Consider the following 24,574-nt stretch of genomic DNA (forward strand, 5'->3'; position numbering starts at 1 on the left):
GAGAAAACCTAACCGTTTTTGTTGCAATAAAGACAAAACAAGAGACCGTTAATCAATTGGAGTATGCAATCTGCAAGGAAAGGAGATAGTAGAAGGATCAATTGAAGGAGAATAGTGCCAAGATGGACAAGAATGCGAGAGCATTGGCCTCGAGAGTCCGTGTTGTAGGGCCTACAGGGCCAAGAGCATCAAGTAGCAAGAAGCAAAAGGTGCATCCTAAAGTGCAGCCATCAGCACAGAAGGCCGACATTTCTCATCTCACAATACAGTTTGAAGGGCTGAATGGCAATGAGTGTCGCAGATGGTGGCAAGAAACAGCTGACACGGACCTCATCAAACAAATATTGATCTGTGCGCAAGTACATTGGGCGATTCAACTTCCGGTGTTTTCCATATGGTTGTTTGAGTCGATATTAAGAGCTATGATTGAAACATACAACAGGCACAACAGAGCAAGTACATTCGCATACAAGAAGCATCGTCCCACAGTCTCGTTAAAAGCCTGCAACTTCACTAGGGTTCTTGGCATTCCTGGCCAAGGAGGCCACAAAGTGGTAACTACGAACCACAAACTTTCAAAAGAATGAAAGGAGTACTGGGTGAAGTTGGTGGGACGTGACCTCATGCCAAAGGAATTGAGTCAGTCATAAAGGGTACTAAGAGTCAAGGACTGAACACCACTGGCGGTGTATCATGGACATGATAAAGAGCAGGTTAGCTGAGGGAAGTAGGGCTTCAAATATTGCCCTGCCACAGATTACCTTTATGAATGGCATTATAAATGGTATGGTATATGATTGGGCGATCATCCTTGCTGATAGAATGGAGGAATTCATGACACTGTAGCATCGCACATTCTATATGCCACACCATGCTATCAGGTTGTTTCTTGAAGCAGCACTCCATCAAATTCCAGCGAATGAGTTTGAAGTCCCACCGAGAGGAAGATTGGCAACAAGAGAACCCCCAGTATTCTACTAGAGGCATTTGGACACCGGTGGCACAATGGCCAGCCAAAAGAGGGTAATGCAGGGCTTAGATGCCTACAGTGACACTGATAGCAGACGAGAGGATACCATGGAGAGTGGTGGGACCGATTCAGAGGGAGATAGTACTTCAACGGAGGTTGGGAACGATAAGGCAAATGCAGGGTCCCCACCTAAGACACTTTTCACTCCTCAGTTGTTGACTTCTGCGCACTTGATAGCCACCACCCCCATACCGCTTATTCCTCCATTCGGCCAGAGGCATGCGCACGTTGTTATGACTCCACCCACGGTCATGGCAGAGAGCACAGATGTATCGGCTCAGCTGGAGGTTGTTAAGGAGCCATCCTCACTAGCCACCCCTGAGGGAACTCCAATCGTAAACGTCCCAGTGGATTTAGTTGCCCCAGATCTAGTAGTCGTAGTTCCAACAGCAGGGCTCATAGAGATGCACCAGCCACCAGAGCCCGAGCCTCAAGTTCAACTAGACGTGATTGGCACAGAGGTTGTTGTCACTATAGCTTCATCCCTGTTAGCTGAACCCGTGAGTGTGGCCCGGCCAGCACAGCCAACACAACTTGAGGTCAAGAGTGTTGGAATGGCCCAACCAGTACAACTAGAGGACGAGGGTGTTGAAGTGATGGGCCGAGCCAGTGCCTTCTTCAGACAGTAGTTCCGACTCACCCCTGCAGATGTCAGCGTCTCCATATAGTCCTCAAGGCGGGTAGAGGTATTGACAAGAGTATCTGTCATTCTAGAGCCACAGGAGTCGAGAGTACCATAGTCCAAGGATGCACCCGGAGATGAGGAGGCTGCACCAGAGGTGGACATGGCTGTCGCAAAAGGGGTAGAGAGGGAGACAAAGATAGATACAAAGATGGATACAGAGCAAGATGTTGATACTAAGGGCAAGTTGAATTATGGGTCAGATGAGGAGAGAACCATGGCATACATTAGGGCCATGGAGGATGTGTTAGAGAGGTCGAATTATTGGACAACATGCTTTGACCCGTAGAAGGGAGTTGCAGTTGATCTGAGCCTATATCCAAAGGGGTTGTTTGAAGCGTTTTCACTCGTGCTTAGAGGCCAAAGGATGGCCAATCGTGAAAACATCAGAGATGTTGGCTGATTGGACTATAGAACCTAAGTTGGGACCATGCAACACTGCTATGGAAAAGCTGGCATATGAGATAGTAGGGGCATATAAAGACGTCTACTATGTTTATCGGCATGCAGAGGCAAATAGAGAAGCAGAAAGGGTTGTAGCTACGAGGTCCAGCGAGGTAGAGGCAAAGGCTTGGGAGGAGCTAGCCACTAGGCAGCATGGGCACTAGAGTGAGCAGTGCTCTTACAGGATAAAGAAAAGGTTGAAAAAGGGCTACAAGAGGCTCAGGCATAGGCTATAGAGATAGCGCTTCTACTGAAAGACGCAATGGAGGTCAACACCAGGACACAAAAGGATTTGCGCATTCGGACAGATCATGTCTACGAGCTACGTCAATTGCTAGACACTCCAAAAACGCAACCTCCTCCTTAGTCTCTATTTTGATGTATTTTCTTCATTATCATGATGTTGTCCGGTGCACCTGGTAGTTAGACGGTTATGGGTACGAGCATGGCAATGTCGCTTTATTGGCACCGTGTCGGATGTTATAAATATGGCATACACTTATGTAATTGGCATCATGTTGGTATTGAATATTATTACTTTGTACGGAAGCATTTGATGAATGAATAATACTTTACTTTGTTAAGTTATATGTTTATTTCCTGTTCATTTTGTTAAGTTATATGTTTATTTCCTGTTCACCTACGGGCTGAACAAAGTAGAGTTATTCAGAAAATTGTCGAAGTACATATCAACAGAACAATGCACAGTCAGCTTATTTTGTTTGGCGCAGTTCACTGAAAGCACTTGGGCTTATGCGCACTTACAGGAAGGACATGATGTATGTGGCATGTCGGTAAAAGCACTTAAAGTTTGACTATGTATGCATGGAGTTGTTACAATTTACCAAAACAAAATAGAGTTGGAGGCAAAATAAAGGCATTTTGGTTAAGGAAATGTTTTGGTTTACCAAAACAATTACTTAACAATGTTGGGACAACATCCTAGATGTTAACCCACACGTAGCAAAAGATAATTCAAAAGATTTAGCAAAAGTATCAAGCAGCAAGGCCAACAAGAAGAAAGATTTTGGTATAAAGGAAGAACACTTTTGTTTAGCGAAGTGTGGTATTGTATTGTAATGATATAATATTTAAATGCGCACTTTCTATAATCAGTATTAATGTGAATTTGATGCTAGTATAGAGCAATACGGTTGTATGATCAGTTTTGAAGAAAGAACCAAAAGGCAGATCAATTATTGAAGATATCAACACTGTATAAAGGTTTTAGTATCTATCTCCATTGATAGTTGTAATCACCCAAAGATGGTCATCTAGAACACGAGCCCCCTTTCTATCAATTTCTGCATATTTGTCTATCACTTATCTTTGATCAAATCATCACTTTACTATTTATTCAACTATAACCTATGGTTTGATTGCTTTATCTTAAGTCTTTTATTTAATTGAAAGAACTTGTCCCCTTTTTATTAAATAAAGACCCCAAAGTCCCTTTATTCCTAAGTGTGCACATGAAAAGGTATTTTCCTATTTTTTAAATAAAAAGAAAAGCATTTTGTCTACACATGTGAGGGCACACTTTTCAAGGTCAGTGCAATCTCCTTTCTCCTCCACACATCTTTCCTCTTAAACACAACCATTGATCTTGCCTCTCAAGATTCTTGTGCACCAAAGTCAACTTGAGATTGATTCTCCACCATAGATTTTGCCTCTTAATCTCTATCGTCTATTGTTTTAAAAGGAGTCTCTCTCCTTGCTCTCTCATATCTTATGCTTGCACTCTATTGTTATGTTGTCGTTTTGCTTACTCACTCTTGAGCACTTTGCACTCACTTTACTTGGATTAAGCTTACATGCATTCTTAGCTTAGTTTTCTTTTATGCATAGCTTAGCTCACATAGTTTAACTAGGAGTTTTGCAACTCTTTGCTAGATTAGATCTTACATTTCATCTAGTTCTTACTTGCATTTGCATTGCATAATTTGATTCTTGGATATTGGTACTCTTACCTCTACTCATTTGAATCTTTCGCTCTATGGTGCACCTTGCACGGGTTGCCTAACTAGGTTCATTTGAGAGCCACCACACTATCGTTGCACTCTTGCACGTCATAGATAGAGAGCTATAGGCCACCTCTTGAGATGCTCCTCATCATGGGTATTCTTGAGTATAATGATCTATAGAAGTGTGTTCACCTTTTGAGCATGCAATAGCATTGTAAAGTTATATTTGCTTGTTTAGCAGTGGGCTCTTCTTGCATACTTTTGTATTGTAATATCAACTCCTAACAAGGTTGAGGCTTCTAACAAGCCCTAGTCCTCTAATAAAGACAGATACATTATACCGATGTAATATCCTAACAAGGTCAATATCTTTCACAAGATACCTTTGATTAGCGGATCATTTTGTGGGCACCATCCACACCAGAGTTTTCCCTTGGCTACGGTTTCCCTAGTTAACAAATAATGGTGTTATAAGTTGCATTGTGTTGTGTTTTACTTTTTAGTTTGACCATATACGCAGGTCTAAAGATTGTTAATAGTATCCATAGTTGGGCAAAAACTTGTGAAACACTAATTCAACCCCCCCCCCACCCTCAATATTCTCCTTTTTTAACAATTGGTATTAGAGCACAGTTACTCAGAGGAGGCCTAGCAACTCGAGTAAGATCTCTATGGATATGGATCAATTGCAAAAGAATCTTGATGAACCTGATACAGTTACAGATGATAGAAATAAACTAATGATTAAATTTAAAGATGCACAAGATTTCATCCAAAAATTGAAAAGAGCAGATTGAATCATCTAGATCAAAAAAGAGTCACATGATCAGATGAAGGATAGTGAAGTAGTTTCAAGACTTAAGAAGGAGAATGAAACTTTTAAACATGAGCTTGTAATTACCAATTTGAAGATGAGTATGATGGAAGATGAAAAGAAAAATCAATTGGATTTGAGATCTGGAGATCTAAGAATGCAGATCTAAAATCCAAACTTACCAAGGTGACATCTAAACCTTACAAAGTTACAATATAGAGAATTTGAGAAGTACAACACTATTGTAAAAGGAGACTTACATAAACAAAGCAACATATTGAAAAGTTATATTCAAGCACTGAGAAGCTTAATGAGCAAATCATTGCACAAAGACCTGTTGGAGATAAAACAGGGATTGGATATGTTGAAGGAGAATCATCTAAAGCATCTTAAGTTACTGAGGAGCAAGATCTAGTGAACCAATAACCTAAACAGAAAGAAGATCTGAACAAAGAAGTACCTAATCAACCTGAACACCCTGAAGAAGTAAATAAACAATTCAATAGAAGATGCTTTGCATGTAATCAACTTGGACACATGAAGAAAGACTACACAGGTAAGTGTACTAAACCCTTTTCTGGTTATTGTTATAGTTGCTTTGCTTATGAACATAAATCTAATGAATGTAGGAAACCCAGATATGATAATAATAATGGAATGTATGGAAGCACTAACCCTGCAGCTAGTAAACCATTGGGAACAACAAATGTCATAAGAAATGGAATTGTGTTATAAGCGCAACAGTTTTGGGCATATTGCTAGGGATTGCAGACTACAGACTAATCAATTTGGACCTAGAAATTGAAACAGAGTTATAACATGTCAGATTTGCAACAATTTGGGACATACAGCAAGATTTTGTACAACAAATAACATGAGAACACCTAACATGAGATCACAGAATATGAACTTTAAAAGGAATGTGAACAACAATGTAAGAAGGAATGAGAATGTGAAAGGAAAACAAGTTGAAAGTCTAAACAAAACATTTGTTAGAGAAGGAACAGCTGCAAGCACTAAGGTATGGGTAGAGAAGTCAAGACACATCAGAGAAAAAGATGAAATCAGTAGTTGTAGCTGAAAACCCCTTGTCAACTTAAGCAATCATCTTTAGGAAGGAAACCGGGGATAATATACCAAGTAGTCATCAGACCCCCGAATGGTAACATAAAGTTTTGTGCACTTGAGAGAAGCATGAAAATATTGTTGGAAAGCTACAGCTAAGAGCACATAAGAAAATATGATTGTATGCTATCACAAGAAAGAAATCTAGCTCACTAGATAAAGAATCACCTTTTTGAGTTGTGTACTGGAACAATAAATGCAAATGCAAATTTTAGTATATTTAAGGGTTGAAATTGATTATTTTAGACACCATTTGATCATTTGGAGATTGCAAGGAGTTGCCAAAAAGATTTGTAGGCGATTTGGAGCATTTGAGCGGCAATTTGATCGAATTTCTGACAAAGCCCTAAACTTGTGATAACTAGTGTTATCCGAGGACGGGTCCCTGAAATATTTTCAGCCGTCCCCGTCCCAAAAACATCTCGGAGACTTGGGGACACCTAGGGGACTTTGACTTTAACTTCTAGAACAAATCAGACTTTGATGTTTAGCCACAGCAGATCAGCCTACAGAAGAAGTCAGAATTGTTGATGTTTAGCATGCACCTTCTACAAGATCATCACCAAAGGTCACAGTGAAGCAAGAGAAAGAGGAACAGACTCCTCAAAGATCTAAGAGGATTAAGGAGATGGTAACTAGACCAGGACCTAGGAAGAAGCCAAAGTTATTGGCTACAAATGTTGGAAAGAAGACCAAAGCAAAAGAAGAGGAAGTGAAACCAATGAAGAAGATGAGAGATCAAATCTCTCAACCACAGGACAAACCATAAGACAAACCTCGGCAAGAACAGGGAGTGAGAAGAAGAAGAAAAGTTGGAAGCCTGAGATATGCAGAATGAATCAAATGATCATAAAGGATGGTAACTTAACTCAACTAAACAAATATTATGAATTGTATGATCCTTTACAGAAAAGACAATTAGAGAATGCAGTGATCAGATACATGATAGATTTTAAGCAACAATTCATACACATCTATGGAACATGTACCAAATGAACTCTATGAGAGTTTGAAGGCCAAGAAAAAGAGAGCAAATGAAGAGGACAGGAAGATGAGAGAAAATGCTATTCAGAAGCTTTGCATCTTAGATAATGAAGACAAACTACAAGACATTATGAGCAGATTGAAGCCTCTATTGAGAAAGAAGACAAGAACAATACAGATAATGGGGGGACTCTATGAGGAAGTAATAAAAGAAACAGAAGAAGCAGTTGTGAAAGTAATGAATGAGCTTACAACAGTAGATCAGCCACAAGATAACACAATGATGGCACTAATAATGCACCAGATCAGCAAGATGACAGTATAGTCATAGGGGAAGCAAAAATCACTATTGGTACCAGTGAGGACCCCTTTGCAAGCACATTAAATAATCCATTTGCAAACCAGCAAGATTTCAATATTGGCAATTTGGTCATTGATAACATTGTAGACTATTCTAGTTCAGAGGATGAGGAAGATGATAAAAGAAAGAGTCAGCAAGACCAAAACATTGTGCGCAATCAAAAATCACCAAAATTGATATCATTAGCACCCAATTTTGTGGGCACAGATTTTGACTATCAGGAACATTAGCAGAATGTTGTGAAGGGGGCCACAAAAGTTACAGTTTCTTTGATTCTGGCAGTGAGGGAAGAAGAATAGAGAGAAGAGGAGCAACAAAGACAGAATCGGATGGATATGCAGCCATCTCAAACTTCAGTTGAACAGGGAAGTGACACATCAAATCAAAAGGAGGATGAAACAAATAGGGAAAGTCAGATCACTGTTTTACAGACCCCTCCTAAGGCAGCAGCAGTAGCACTTCAAAGTCACCTTTTGAAGAACTTTTCTCAGGATTGTCACAAGATGTAACAAACATGTTTGATGGAAATATGGACATACAAAAGTACATTCAGTTGTCAGCATTCTCTATTGGAAAGATTGGTGAATAATCTGACAAGATGAGCAAGAGTGCTGAAAGGCTACTAAAATTATCTATTGAGAAGCTACAAAGTACACTACCTTCTCTAGTACAGTCATTTGTACAGAACATTGAGGAGAAAGCAGAAAGGGTTATGGAAGCCTTTGATACTCATTTCACTACACTTGAGGAGGCAGCTAACCTAAGAACAAAGGCAGTTCATGATGCAAACCTATTCAATACAGTGTTTGGAAAATTAGGAATGATCTCACAGCACTAGATCTATGCATCAAAGAATTGAGGAACTATTCTACAGAGGGAAAGGATCTATATGCAAAATGTGCGCTTGCACACAAATACTCCCAAGACATCTCCAGAAACACTAAAGATAAAACAGATGAGTTGGAGAAAGTTGTGGATGAGCTGAAGAACCCCAAGGCAAATATCCTTGAAATTGAACAGAAAATCAGTAAGATCAATGATGAGTTGAGAATCCTTGAGCTGAAGAAAGAAAGAATCCTAAAAAGGTTCTCACTACTAAGAGAGCACCTGATATTAAAGATTGACATTGTTCAGAGGCAATTGGATACCTATTTAGAAGCAAAAAAATCATATGCCAAATTTGCTTATCCAAGTCTAGATGCAGAAGAGGTAGCATCCTATGGACTTATTGCTCTCACAAGCATAGCAGATGCAGTCAAGTACAATTGGGACAAAGAATTCACCAGTCTGAAGAAGAACTTTGTAGATTGCATTGCACTATTTTCCATCCATCCAGCAAGACAAAGAAAACAAAGTAGAAATTTTGACATGTACATATACTTTTAAATCACCTTTGTCATTGATGTCAAAGGGGGAGAGCGAGTGTTAGTATGAAAAATTGTAAAAAGATAGCATGCATAGTATATAGCAATGTAAAGGGAGATATAAGTTTGAATATAATCTAAAGGGAAGCATGTATGAAAAAGATAGTAAATGAATATACAAATGATCCACATTATGAAATTTTGATGGCCACGTGAATACTTCACAAATTTTGGACACTTAGTCAATTTTTCCATACGTTGTCATCAATGCCAAAGGGGGAGACTGTGGTCAATTTGGCTAAGAAGATATGTTAGCATTGTCATTTAGGGCAACATATAGCTTACTTTGAGAAGGCAAAATGAAAGGATAAGTTTGAAGTAAAGTTATTCAGAAAATTGTCTAAGTACATATCAGCAGAACAGTGCACAGTCATCTTATTTTGTTTGGCGCAATTCACAGGAAGCACTTGAGCTTATGCGCACTTACAGAAAGGAAGGACATGATGTATATGACACATGGGTAAAAGCGCTTAAAGTTTGGTTATATTATAGTTTTACCAATAACAGTTTACCAACAGAGTTAAAGGAAGAATAAAGGCATTTTGGTTAAGGAATTGTTTAGGTTCACCAAAACAATTACTTGACAATGTTGGGACAACATCCTAGATGTTAACCCATACATGGCAAAAGATAATTTCTATACAAATGATCCACATTATGAAATTTCGATGGTCACGTGAATACTTCACAAATTTTGGACACTTAGTCAATTTTTCCATATGATGCCAAAGGGGGAGACTGTGGTCAATTTGGCTAAGAAGATATGTTAGGGTTGTCATTTAGGGCAACATATAGCTTACTTTGGGAAGGCAAAATGAAAGGATAAGTTTGAAGTAAACTTATTCAGAAAATTGTCTAAGTACATATCAGCAGAACAATGCACAGTCATCTTATTTTGTTTGGCGCAATTCACAGGAAGCACTTGAGCTTATGCGCACTTACAGAAAGGAAGGACATGATGTATATGACACATGGGTAAAAGCTCTTAAAGTTTGGTTATGTATGGACGAATATTACAGTTTTACCAATAACAAATTACCAGGACAAAACAGAGTTAAAGGAAGAATAAAGGCATTTTGGTTAAGGAATTGTTTAGGTTCACCAAAACAATTACTTGACAATGTTGGGACAACATCCTAGATGTTAACCCACACGTGGCAAAAGATAATTTCTATACAAATGATCCACATTATGAAATTTCGATGGCCACATGAACACGTCACAAATTTTGGACACTTAGTCAATTTTTCCATATGTTGTTATCAATGCCAAAGGGGGAGACTGTGGTCAATTTGGCTAAGAAGATATGTTAGGGTTGTCATTTAGGGCAACATATAGCTTACTTTGAGAAGGAAAAATGAAAGGATAATTTTGAAGTAAAGTTATTCAAAAAATTGTCTAAGTACATATCAGCAGAACAGTGCACAGTCATCTTATTTTGTTTGGCGCAATTCAAAGGAAGCACTTGAGCTTATGTGCACTTACGGAAAGGAAGGACATGATGTATATGACACATAGGTAAAAGCTCTTAAAGTTTGGTTATGTATGGACGAATATTACCGTTTTACCAATAACAATTTACCAAGAAAAAACAGAGTTAAAGGAAGAATAAAGGCATTTTGGTTAAGGAATTGTTTAGGTTCGCCAAAACAATTACTAGACAATGTCGGGACAACATCCTAGATGTTAACCCACACATGGCAAAAGATAATTCAAAAGATTTAGCAAAGTATCAAGCAGCAAGGCCGACAAGAAAAAAGATTTTGGTCTAAAGGCAGAATACTTTTGTTTACTGAAGTGTGGCATTGTATTATAATGATATAATGTTTGAATGTGCACTTTCTATGATCAGTATTAATGCGAATTTGATGCTAGTACAGAGTAGTACAGTTCTATGATAAGTTTTGAAGAAGGAATCAAAAGGCAGATCAGTTATTGAAGATATCAGCACTTTATAAAGGTTTTTGTATCTATCTCCAACGATAGCATTGTAAAGTTGTATTTACTTGTTTGAGCAATGGGCTCTTCTTGCATACTTTTGTATTGTAATATCAACTCCTAACAGGGTTGAGGCTTCTAACAAGGCCTAGTCCTCTAACAAGGACAGGTACACTATACGGATGTAACAGACTCCTAACAGGGTGAATATCTTTCACAAGATTCTTTTGATTAGTGGATCATTTTGTGGGTACCATCCCCACCGGGGTTTTCCCTTGGCCAGGGTTTTCCTAGTTAACAAATAATGGTGTTATGAGTTGCATTGCGTTATGGTTATGTCTACTTTTCAGTTTGATCATATATGCAAGTTTAAAGATTGTTAATAATATCCATAGTTGGGCAAAAGTTTTTGGAACACTGATTCACCCCACCCCCCCTCGATATTCCCTATTTCTAACTGAGAAATTATTGGAAACCGTGGTTTTGATGCCTTAAGTGATATTGGTTTATATGATACAATAGTATAACATTTGCACCCTATGTGGTTTTATACTGACTAACCCTAATTTTGCACACTGTAACCTAGGCGGATTCAAGTTTTTGGAATCCAAGGTATTGTAAATTTAACTTATTTGAATTTAACTTTATTTGATTATGCTATAATTTACAATTAAGGGTGTTAACAGTTAGTTTAAGATTAATCGAACTGATTCTATTTGAAAATGGCTTTATAGGCAACACAAATTTTGAATACATGTTGAGAATTATACTACTCAGATTTATCATAAATGTTTAACCACTTTACTCTGAATTAGATGTAGGAAATACCACAGCCAACCTGAGGGGGGAAAGGTATCACCGAGAAAGGGGACGTTGGATGGCCAAGCTCAAGACAATCGGGAAGGGTAAGATCTAACAAAAACTGTACCTAGGCGGCCAAGGTGACTTAGTTCTAGGGATGTTTCGATACACCTTCCTCCTAGCAAAATTGACTACTGAGAAAGCCAAAACCGGAAAGGCCAAGTGAACAAAACAATACGGATCCCATCTTCAATGGGCGATGTGAATAGGTCACACACAATAGGTCTTTGTTCTTTCAGGATCATCGGAGATTTAGAAGTATGTCCTACTGACTGACCAAACTCATCCAGGCACAAGTGACTGAATCAAAATTGGAGAACAAGCATGTGCATATGGTGTGTTGTGGGGACTAGGTGTATTCTGGATAAATCTGTAAAAACATATATAAAAGCTTGTATATGTACCTTGTTTTATGGAATTTATTACTACCTATTAATTTAATATTTAAAATTAAATTATCTTTATTTGAGTAAAATACACTAAAATAAATTATATTAAAGGTATGATAAAAAAGCATTATGATCAATACTAAATTTACATTATGATAAAAACAATACATGCATCTTAACAGAATATAAGATTACATTATGATTAATAATAATATTTAATTATAACTTCCTTAGCTCTTTCATACTGTATAAAATTACACCTGTAGTATTAAAAATATATAGGCGTGGGTTTAGGCTTAGCATTATTTGTTATAAAATATGAAGTTACAATAGTATTGAGACTTCTAAGTTGTATATATTCACATTCCCATTATATCTTCATCTATTCATCAGCATCCTTTTAAACAGATATATAATAGATGGGATGGGATACTACTTAACTGATGTTGCTCCAAGGAGTTTGACACTCAAAACCTATTGCATGGTCGTTGTTTAGATTTTGAGACTGTCATTCAAAGTTTTTGAACGGTTCATTCACCCATGGATAAATCTTTAAATACCATGTCAACTCTAGAATCAACAGGATAATCCATTAAATGATTCCATGATTCTGGCCACTAAAAAGCCCATTCATTTCCCCAATCATATTGTAACCAAATCTAATTCTGGGTCAAATTGCACCCAACAACATCAGGTTTCCCTGTCAGTTCAAAAATGTGGCCAGGCTCATCAATAACCACAAAAGCTCACCGGGTCACTTCAAATTAAAGTACTTACCAAGTTTATCAATATTCACCAAGTCAATTGAAATTAAGGTATTCGCCAGTCTTATCAAGTAAGCCTATCCATATCAATTCAAACCCATTTGATTCAACCCCAATCCACCAAGTCTTGACTTTGACAGAGAACTTCGCAATCTTGTAAATTTTTGATGCTAAAGTGTTTCTCATATTACTAGTTGTCACACCAATGAAACATAAACAATTCTCACTCTCAATCTAGGTTAGAGACCCCGCCATTTGAAAAAATTGATGCTCATAAGAATGCATTTAAATTAATAAGAAATTACTGATATCCTACACATGAGCACTTCTCAAATGAGAATGATATAGAGAAATTACATGACTTAACAAAATGGATTTCAGCCTTGCGCTACAAAAATCAAAAGAAGCATTGTCTTCTAAATTTTCAAAAGAGAATGCAATGGAAATTAGTATAAAAGATCAAAATTTTGTTTAGTCCTAATGTACGTAACCAAAAAATGATGAACTTTTAAGAACCAAGAGTAAGACAAATTAAAAAGAACAGCATAACAGGAAGGCTACCAAATGGATTTCAGCCTTGCCCTGCAAAAATCAAAAGAAGCATTGTCCTCTAAATTCTTAAAAGAGAATGCAATGGAAAATAGTATAAAAGATCAAAATTATTTGTCTGGCCCTGATGCGCATAACTAGTTAAATCATCTTCAAAAATGATGAACTTCTAAGAACCAAGATTAAGATGAATGTAAAAAGAATGGTTCAAAAATTACAGTCATTATATTCCAAGTATAATTCAAATAAATTCTTAAAAAGAACATAAGAAAGCACAAACAGAAATGGCAGTCATGGAAACACCTAAACTAGCCAAAGGGAAATCAAAGAATATGCTTATAAAAAAATTGCACTGTAATGAAATTAATTGAACACTCATTGCTCATGGAATACCGTAGTACAAGCAAAATGCAGAGGAAAACATGTACCTGATATAAACCCAACACATTGAGGACTTTTGTGTAAAGCACACTTTCCTCATCTTTAGACTCGTCTCTGTCTGAAACTACATCCTGTGTGCCCCATATCTGAGTGATCGATATCAGATCTTCATCCATATTATCAAAGGCGAGACTGTCTTGATTAGGGTAAACTGCTACAAATCCCTCAAGCATATCTTTTCCATCCCCATGATTGATTCCACTAACAACAATTTCAACACCACTGTCAATTGAGCCAGACTTCTTTTTTTTAACTTTTGATTTGGCTTCAACTTCCTTAGAATTTGTTGAAGGGAAATTTCTCTTATTGCTTTTGCTAGCACTTCCAGTTAATCTAGCCTTTGTGGATGAAAGCAAGGATAGTAAAACTTGTGGATCTGGTAATAATCCCCTTACTTCATCCTGAACTTCACGATAAAGTAAAAACCATTTTTGTCTGGAAACCTCAATAAGAGCATTTGAGTTCTTTTCTTCACACTGTCTCAAACCACTTAAAGCTCTTAACACTTTTAGGCCAGATAATCCCTTTACTTCCATTGAATGACTTTCAGATATGCATTTAGACAAACATTCTTTCTGTGGCTCCTGAAAGTGCCCCCTCCTAGTTACATTTTCTGCTGCAGAACGAATTGTGTCTAATAAGGATTCTAAAGAATCCAATGCCTCTTTAAGTACTCGCAGTGTACCATGCTTCACAAATAGGTTAGCATGCAAGAGGCCCCTATTAATGATAGCCCGACTAAATGAGCGGGGAAGTATGCACTTCAATCTATCACATAGCATAGGATGCTCCAGAGAAGGTGGAGAAGACCCTTCTATTGCATGGGAAGAAACTGAAGGAGATGCCTTAGAAGTTTGTATCAAATCGGATACAAGAGATATAGCTGCAAACCTGATTGGAAAATAATCACAAATTCTTATTGTATACCCAATATTAAAAAATATTAAAAATAAAACTAGAAGCCATTATAATGGATTCACCTTGAAGGATCGAAATAAATGCTTACCATGTGGATGACACCCGTGGCTCAAGTGAGTAAGGAAAAGAGTCCAAGTATGCAGAAACCAATGACGGTTGATTGCTAACTATTGCTAGCAGTAGATTTCTATGATTGCTCACATCAGATGACCTCAATTTCAACATCAACCTCAGTAACCTTGCTGGGTTGCCTCCATGAATTTTTTTACTCTCGTTTAAAATGCCCCAAGCTTGAGGAAACTCTGGAAAAAGTCCATGACGAGAATCAGTGCAAAGTATCAGCAGAATCTCATGAGCAACAGCTGCAGCTTTTCCTAAAGAAAAGTTCGCAGAAATTATACTCAATTGTTCAAGGGCTGTATCCCCAAACACTGCACTGCGAACCCAAGAAGGCACCGTTGAACTCGCACTCAACACCTTTTCTCGCATTAGGACAAGCACGTAAACAATTGTTTCTTCATCATCATTTCCTAGCCCACGCAGAACAGCCCCATAAAGAGACTGCTTCCGAAGCACGTGCCTTAAGACACTCGGAGTGCTGACTTCCAAAAAAGACATTGCAAATTCAATAAACCCTCTTCGTGTCAAAAATTTAGTCTTCTTATCGTCCTCACCGCCTTTTCTCTTACTTTTGGGCCACTCTGCCAACTTAGGGAAAACTTTGTTTTCAAAATCAAAACTTTCCGCAACCTTGTAAGCAAAAATTCTCCCTCGCCTAACAATTGCAGCCAAAAGCAGCAAAGCAGCATTCTGCCGCTTCTGGCCGTGCGAATTAATTTCTTCATATACATCATGCATCTTCGTAGTAAGAATTGCATTCGCCAATTTATCAACTCTCAAACTTACATACGTACCAGTTTTTCTTCTCTGTTCATCCGGGCAATCGTCCTTTCCACCTGGGTGTTTTAAAATTTCCGCAATAAGCAAAAAAATCGACACGCTGCTTTTCCCCTCTATACCTAATTTCCAAGCCTTTAAAAGCTCAGTCCAATCAGGCGACATCTTAACATATAGCTGAAGAACTTCTTTACCGGACTCCCCCTGCAGCATGTCTCTTAAACCCTTGGCACCATGTAAGCGGACTGTGAATTCCGTGGAAGTTAATGCTGCTCGATATTCTTTCAATTTTTCCTCAAGTTCTCTCGATATCTCCATCTTTAGAGCTTCCCCGCAGTGTTCAGATTCTTCGCATCCCCAAAGAAAAAGCACGGTTAAATGTGGCATTTAGAGTAATTAAATTTTCACTCTTCTGAATTCATGAAATCTGTTTATTTGCAACTATGAATATGAATGGTGTTTTATATTTTAAAAATATATATATTCAGGATGTCCAATCCCCACAGGAAAAATCATTAGAAAAATAAGATACAGAGCTGTTCATTCCTACATTGCTGAAGTCGTGTGTCGGGTTTATTGGCATCAATTAATTTGACTGTAAACAATTCGAATAAGCTGATTAGAAAGTACCTTCTTCCTCTACTTCTGTTACAATATCGGAGTGTGATTCGCCATTCCCTTCGTGTTCATCTTCTTTGTAAACCACTTCTTCAGGTACTTCCATTTCATCCTGCAGGTTGTTAAATTCGTTGCTGTCATCATACCTTGTCGAAGAATTATCACATGCAAAATCCTTCATCGACCAAATGAGATGTTCCGTTCGAAATTTTCCAAAAAAAATTATAATCTGTACAAATAAGAGTCTTGTTCAGTATATAATAGGGTTTTAAGCTTTCAATATCGAGCTGTAAAACGTTAAAATTTTCAGGCATAAGCGTAATCTTTCATAAAACCCTTGGTAAACCTTGGCGTAGATAGAACGAGCAATTTCTAGCCAGCACCCAAACTGATCCATCTACTCTGATTACTAGCATACCTTTAAAAAGTTAATTAATTTTTTTTTGGTAAATTAAGTCGAGAGATTTCTAATTTTAAAAATGTGAAGTTTAGAAATATAAATAGTGCATTATAGAAATAAAGAATTAATTTATTTTAAGCGAATAAGCATAACAAATAAATAGAAATAAAAAATATAGCTTTATATGAAAAGTTTTAATTTATTTTACATCATAGAATTAATAATTCAATGTAATCATAATAAATAAATAAAAATTAAAAATAAATAAAAGAAAAAATAATGAAAATTGATGGATAAGATTTTTGTAATTTGGTTCATTCACTTTCTAGTATATTTAAAAAATCTTCATGACATCTAAAATACTATTATATCTATTAGATTTTTCAATTTACTATTTACCCAAAATCTAAATCAATTTTTTACATTTAGCAAATCAAAGATATTCATTCTATTCCAGTAATTAACATAATTTTATACTAAAGTTTTAAGTTATTTTAAATAATAAAATAATAGAAACATCATAGAATTACTAATTGAATATATATAAAAAATAAATAAATAAATAGGATTAAGTTACATATTGATAATTAGGAACGCAATAATAGTTGACAAGGATGATAAAAATGGCTAGTTCTTGTTTTAGTTACAAAATTAATTAAATCGAATCATGCTAATGTTTAGTATTATTAATATGATTTATCTGTCATTTTATTATGCATGACACTAAAATGACTATCAAATTTTTTTAAATGCTAGAAAGTTTACATTGATGAATGCTTCCATTGTAGAAAACCTCTCAGCTTAATTAATTAATTTTTAAAAACTAGCACTTTTATTGAATATGTTAATAGGTGTTTTATTTGAAGGTAAAAATGAAGCTTTAAGAAGTGTATAAAAGTGTTGCTTTACACATGTCTCATTCTAATAGACATATTTGTACATAGCAGTATCTATTTTGGATGAGTTAAAGTTACAATAGTGTCTTGTTGTGTTAGAACAATATGATTGATGAGCAACAAAAAAAAATTACTTGAAGAAAATGAATAATGTTAACTATACTACTCAAAAAGTTGGTATGCAAATAACTTCACATACATTGACTTATTGTGAGATCATTTGCGAGCGAGATCAAGAGATTATGTTCAAATCAACAAACAGGATGATATTTTGCAAAATGAAAAAAAAATTTGCAAAAATGTGCATCTTGCTTGACTTTGTCCTATGTTTGTTGTTGGTGTAAATAAGTATTTACTATTTACACTTTACCTAAGTTTACTTAGGTTAATGCATTATTTTATTATTTTGCATTTATTTAGTTGAGACACTTAGGAGTTTGTGTACTCTCATGAGTTGTCATGTTGACAACACAAAAGTACGCAACTCTAATTAAGCACATGGTGTCTACAACACTGGAGTTTGCATCATTCACTGAGTTGTCATGTAGACAACACAGTTATTTGCACTCCCTTTTTAGCACATGTTGTCTACAACACTAATTTGTGTGATACACCATTGTAGGTTTATCCTCACATCATCGCACTTACTTTCGTGCTTAATGGAGGATAACCTATATTTGGTGGACATGTGCCTGGTTGTATGACTCATCATGTTGCTAACTTCTATGCATTCTAGAAGCTCTCCATAGGTCTTTATATACAGACACTCCTAGTGTACTTGCATATGGCATATATGGCGTATTGAATGAATATATCATCATTTTGATCATACTCTCTCTTTGGTCTACTGTTGTGCTTGTGTTTGAGTTCCTTGGTCTTAGGTGAATTCTACCCTAAGGCAAATTCTTACATGGTATTAGAGTTGAGGAAGATTCTCTACACATAGTCGTTCAAGATTGTTCATGCTTCAGCACCTCGACCTGAATTTGAAGAATCTGTAGAAATTGGGAGTATCTAGAGCTAGATCTAACCTCGCCATTGTGTTCGAAATGCCAATTCGGTGAAGATCGACTATAAATTTGCCTATGTTGGGCTAAAGTTGATCGTGAGGCAAAAAAAAATTGCAAACCAGCACCTAAAGGCACCAATTTGCAATTGGGTATGGTCATTTCAATTGATCTGATTATTTGTTTTTTAGATCTCAATTAATTTCATTCTTTGCATTATTATTTCGAATTTTTATTTTTGGAATCAGTTGGCCAATCAAAGAAAAAAATTTGCAGAATCGGGCTGTTAGATCCCGGCTTTGCAATTTTGAAGAGATTTTTTTAATTGCAGGGCATCATTATTAAGCAGGCTCTTCAATTTCCGTACTGCATACTAAACCAACGGCCGAAGTAAATTTCACAGGCTAATACACCACCGGGCCGTACCATCAAAATCTAGCTATAATCTGGCAGCGGCTAATTTTTGCCACTGGCGCCCACCCAGCCTCCAACATAATTATGGCGAGCTTATTTACTCTTATCCCATGGCCCCTTCTATTTTAACTCCATTTGAGTTATACACCTCACACATGTGGGACAATTGCACATAATCTAGCGACACCTTTCAAAGGCCGACCCCCACAAACAGTAGTTTCTGGCCTAAAATCTGGTTCTCAGTGATGGAAATAACAATCTCCGATAAGGCAAGAAAATTTGGTGCGAGACTAATAGTCTGGTGACTGTTAAATTAATTTCACTTACTGCAGACACATTCCAGCGTCAGAAATTTTAATCCTTCTGACCACTGCTCAACCGACACGTGGCATTGTTGTATTCACCAAAACCTGTGACACGTGGAAAATCTGCATCACTTACCACACTATATAACGCAGTCAGCAATCTACAAGCATAATTAGCAACTGACTCAGCAGGACAGCTCAGCAACATGTCAGCGCTTACATGGAAATCCCAATCAGCAACCATACAATACATGCAGCCTGCCACACCAATTTTTTCTATACAATTTCGTACAGTTTGTATGGTGTTGTGTTACCACCTTAGCCGCTAACATCATCACAGGGGTGGAAGTCGCTAATGTCATCATTCTACTGTCCTAAATTTGACGGTCGTTTGATCGTCATTCATGGCCAAATTTGAACTACTATAACGGTTGTATGACTGTCAAATTTAACCACATCTTTTGCTGATGCAGCCCTCTTCAAATTGATTTTTGATTTTGCAGTCTGACTTTGGGAGGCCTCCGGACTCCAAATTAGGTGCGATTTTTTTTGAAATTGGGTAGAATTTCCTAAACTTTTCAATGGTGCAGTTTTTTCTAGTTTTGGTGCATGAATTTGTCAAAATTTGTAGTTTTTGGCGACTGTACCTATATAATCCTACATTTTTCAACTTCAAACGCTCCGTACAAGCACATCTAGACTCGAAAACAAGTTTTTTTTTTTGAATGTGTGTTATTTTTTGTCTAATTTCTAGATCTACAGTCAAATTATAGGGTTGAGTGGACAAACATGTCACTTTCAACAATAGGGCATTTCTTTGCTTTGTATTGCTTCAGAATCGTAGCACATTGTAAAGTTTCAAATTTGTAATCCATTAAGAGGTTGTAACAAGCAAAATCAGAAGTCCACGAAGGCCAAAATTAGCAAGTGGCCCTTGTAATCACACTACTGATAAAGTACCAAAAGCATCTCTTTTGGGGGGGTTTCTTGATTTAGTGAAAAGGGGGGGTGTTCTTGGTGTTGTGTTCTCTCTTTTCTATAATTTTCTTTCATTTTCTGCATTATGGGAAATTTTAAGTTTCCAAAATTAACTCCACATAAATATGCTACATGGTCCATCAAAATGTGGTATCACTTAATGCATAATGGAGTTTCACAATACGTAGATGGTACTCTTCCTAAACTAGCAGGTGATAAGGTATCAACAAGTGATATTTCAACTTGGTTAGCAATGGATAGGAAAGCCCTAGGTGATATAAGTTTGGGGGTTGATAACAAGATCATGTATCAAATTAAGAAGTGTTCTACATCCAAGGAAGCTTAGGATACCATCGAAAGCCTATATGGTAAAGTGTCTGAAGAGGATGTTTTCAAAATTGAAGATGAGCTTGTCTCCTTAGATCCTAAGTCATATGATTATATATAGGATTTCATCATCAAGGTGAATGAACTAAGGACAAAGTTTACTGATTGTGGGAGTTCTATCAAAGATGACAGATTGATCTATCTTATTCATAACAAGTTGCCATCATAGTATTCCACATTTGAATCTTCTTTTAACGCCTCAAAGACTACATTAGGGTCTACCTATAAGAAAGTCTCCTTTGATGAATATGATGATCTATTGGATACTGAAGAGAAGAAGTTGAAATCAATTGGGATTCTCAAATTGCCTAAGTCTAAATCATTGGTAGCCAACAATGAGGGTTCTCAAAATTCAACTAGACAATCTTCAAATCAACGAAAGGGTAAGAAAAAGAAATGGAAAAACAAATCAGAGGATGCAGAAAAGACAACACCACAATACAATCAACAAGGCAAGTCTTCCTCAAATTTGAATAAGAAGGGGGACAACAATAAGGAGAAGAAAAAGTGTGCCTATTGCAAGAAAATGGGTCATGAAGAACATGAGTGTTATCTCAAAAAGATTGATGAGTTGACCAACATCATGAAGAAACATAATGTTCCATTGCCTAATGCTTATAAGGATAAAGGGTCTTCTTTAGATACCAAGGATAAAGGGCAAGCACTCATGGCAAATTCAAATTCTTCAAAGGAATGGATCCTTGACTCGGGTGCCTCTTATCACATGGGTTCTTCAAAGGAGGATTTTTCTTCAATGAACCAATCAAAGGTACCACACATCTTCATGGGAGATGATCCTAAAATGGAAGTTGAAGGGAAAGGAAACGTGGAAATGGAAAATGGAGAGTTTCAAGATGGTCTCTATGTTCCAAACCTAAGTTTAAATCTCCTATCAATCTACCAAATCACTCACCTCGGAGATGGACATAGAGTTGAGTTCCTTCCAAACTCAGTAAAGGTGCATAGTCTTAAAGATGATTCCTTGGTTGCAGTAAGGAAAGTGAATCATGACAAAAGGTTATACTCTTTCTCCCATTTTGTGCCCAAGTCTCCTTCAAAGGCCTTGTTATCACAATCAAATTTAACAATGCAATTATGGCATGAGCGGTATGGTCATCTTAACTTTCGCTATCTTTAGCAAATTTGCACAAACAGAATGGTCAAAGGTCTCCCTCAAATCAACTTTTTCCACAATGAATGTTCAACAGATTCAGTGGATATGCATCCAGAGGGGAAGTTACAGAAAGGGAAGTCTTCAAGAGCACCAAGTGTTCTATAGATGGTTCACATGGTATTAGTAGGTCCTTTTGCAGCTAGCCAAGGTTGCTACATACTTACTTTTGTTGATGACTTTTCAAGATACACTTGGGTCTACTTTCTTCATAGTAAGAATGAAGTGTTGGACAAGTTTCTAGCCTTCAAGACTCATGTTGAACATAAATCGAGGAAAGTCGTCAAACTTCTAAGAATTGACAATGGAAGCATATATGTGAACAGAAGACTCAAAAACTTTTGCAGGCTTGAGGGCATTAATCATCAGACTCCACCAGCATTCAATCTGCATAAGACAGATGTTGCAGCTTTGAGGATCTGAACTCTTAAGTCTATGGCAAGTTGCATGATACAAGCCAAGTCTCTAGATCCATCACTTGGAGTCGAAGCAATTAGTAGTGCCACTCACATTCTTAATCGATCTTCACATCCAGCCTTAGATGGCAAGACTCCTTTTGAGGGATGGTGCAATAGAAAACTTATTGTGACACACTTTAGAGTCTTCGGTTGTCCTGCATGGGCAAATAGTTCTTCTAGGGGATGCAAGGCACAACCACCTAGGCCTTGTACTTTCATTGGTTATGAAGACAATGTGAAGGCATACATACTCTTGGATCTAGAGACACATCAAATTTTTATGGAGAAGGATGTGCATTTTGATGAAAGTTTACCTAGCTTGTCCTTTAATCCTCTCTGCACATCATACCATGTGGAAACTGATAGTGACACCAGTGATAGTGCTTCAACAGATTCAGACACGTGGGGTTCTATCGATTGTTGCAGCGAGAGGTCACTAAATTAGTTTAGTCCACATGCATATATCACCATAACGATAGGTCCATCATAGCAGGGTACATCTACTCTTCCAAGTCCAGCTTCAATGATAGATTTGGGGGATAATATTGATGACCTGCCTCTTATTCTTGATGTAGTAACACCTTCTTTAGTTGTCATGAGGGCTCCATTTGACCCTCTTGTTCATTCTTTACATGATTGATCCTCATAGGTTGAAGTGATTTTGGATACTTATGATCAGTAGTTGCAGAGGGCTTCTTCATTGGTTGTAGAAACAGATAGTTCTTTGAGACAGGTTCTTCATCCAGTTGAGCAGGTTTCAAAGACATCACTTATCCATGGGATTCTTTCCACACACAGTGGAAGTGTCTCATTTGTACCTTTGTCATTGTTTATTCCTAAGGGGAGGAAAACCATTCTACAGTCTTGGATCAGCTTCTTCATCGGAGCAATCACTGGTTAGCATTCTTCTTTGGAAGGAGGGGGCTATCATGTCTCTCTTCCTCTTCTCATCATTCTCTTATGAATATACTAGATGTATGTCATAATGGGGGGGTCTTGATTACTCTATCCATCCATACATCGTATGTATTTTTCATCTCTCTTTTTGGGGTAGGGTTTTTCCCATAAGGTTTTTCCCTCTTTCTCTGCTTTATGAGAGAATGCATTTCATTATGTACATGGGTACCTAACATGGCCTAGTAGCTGGGACCCATCATGTATTACATCCTAGATTTCATAAGCTTAAGGGCATTCCCCTAAGTTGCACTTAAGGGGGGGTATTGGTGTAAATAAGTATTTACTATTTACACTTCACTTAAGTTTACTTAGGTCAATGCATTATTTTATTATTTTGCATTTATTTAGGTGAGACACTTAGGAGTTTGTGCACTCTCATGAGTTGTCATGTTGACAACACAGAAGTACGCAACTCTAATTAAGCACATGGTGTCTACAACACTGGAGTTTGCATCATTCACTGAGTTGTCATGTAGACAACACAGTTATTTGCACTCCCTTTTTAGCACATGTTGTCTACAACACTAATTTGTGTGATACACCATTGTAGGCTTATCCTCACATCATCGCACTTACTTTCGTGCTTAATGGAGGATAACCTATATTTGGTGGACATGTGTCTGGTTGTATGACTCATCATGTTGCTGACTTCTATGCATTCTAGAAGCTCTCTAGAGGCCTTTATATACAGACACTCCTAGTGTACTTGCATATGGCATATATGACATATTGAATGAATATATCATCATTTTGATTATACTCTCTCTTTGGTCTACTGTTGTGCTTGTGTTTGAGTTCCTTGGTCTTAGGTGAATTCTGCCCTAAGGCAAATTCTTACATTTGTCAATCAAATCCAGTGGAAATTAAAGGGGTTAGATGGAACTCCCAAACTCAAAAACTAAGTCACAATTAATATTGAGCGTATAGTTGTTATGGTCATTTGATTAAAAATAGAATCACAAACTTGACATAATTCGTGGGATATTTGACCTCCATAATCATTCAATGTCATGATACTCTACTGCTTTGTTCAATGTTTCATTTTTAGTGGAGTGAGAATACTTGCCAAAGTTTAAATAATTTAATTTTATAGTGAAAAAAAAAACTCTAAAGAAGAATATATCTCTATAGCTCGATGGGAATTTTGAAATTGACATGGAGAGAAGAATTTGCAAATCACATCAATAAATCATTAGATATAAAAATAGCATAGCTTACAAAGTGACACTAAACCTCTTTGAATTGTGTACTAGTATTGACAATAGTCAGAAAGTTTCTTGTCATGTTCAAGACTTCAGGTGATAAAAAATAAATAAAAACAAGCTAATTAATTAAATAAGATAATGTTATCTCTAGTAACAACCAAATTCATAATCAAGAAACATGCAACTTAAGTGA

General features: G+C 37.0%; 1 protein-coding gene across 5 annotated transcripts in view; it reads right to left on the minus strand.

The window, feature by feature from the left end:
* The window catches only part of EMB2788 (ribosome 60S biogenesis amino-terminal protein), a 140,180-nt gene extending 123,567 nt beyond the window's left edge, over positions 1-16,613 (minus strand). For 4 of the 5 annotated variants that reach the window (XM_089788700.1, XM_089788697.1, XM_089788696.1 and 1 more), the window contains exons 1-4: positions 16,550-16,613; positions 16,216-16,432; positions 14,777-15,932; positions 13,758-14,661 (exon numbers count right to left, since the gene is read on the minus strand). In XM_089788700.1, coding sequence (XP_089644826.1) covers positions 13,758-14,661; positions 14,777-15,932; positions 16,216-16,432; positions 16,550-16,600 — 2,328 coding nt within the window. In that variant the 5' untranslated portion in view covers positions 16,601-16,613. Of the gene's footprint in view, positions 1-13,757; positions 14,662-14,776; positions 15,933-16,215; positions 16,506-16,549 lie in introns of those variants that run through there. The other variant, XM_089788698.1, reaches the window with a different exon arrangement.
* Positions 16,614-24,574: the final 7,961 nt, after the last annotated feature.

The sequence above is a fragment of the Cupressus sempervirens genome, chromosome 6, assembly GCF_028749045.1.
Source record: "Cupressus sempervirens isolate cs-2001-9-10 chromosome 6, ASM2874904v1, whole genome shotgun sequence".
NCBI classification, from domain to species: domain Eukaryota; kingdom Viridiplantae; phylum Streptophyta; class Pinopsida; order Cupressales; family Cupressaceae; genus Cupressus; species Cupressus sempervirens.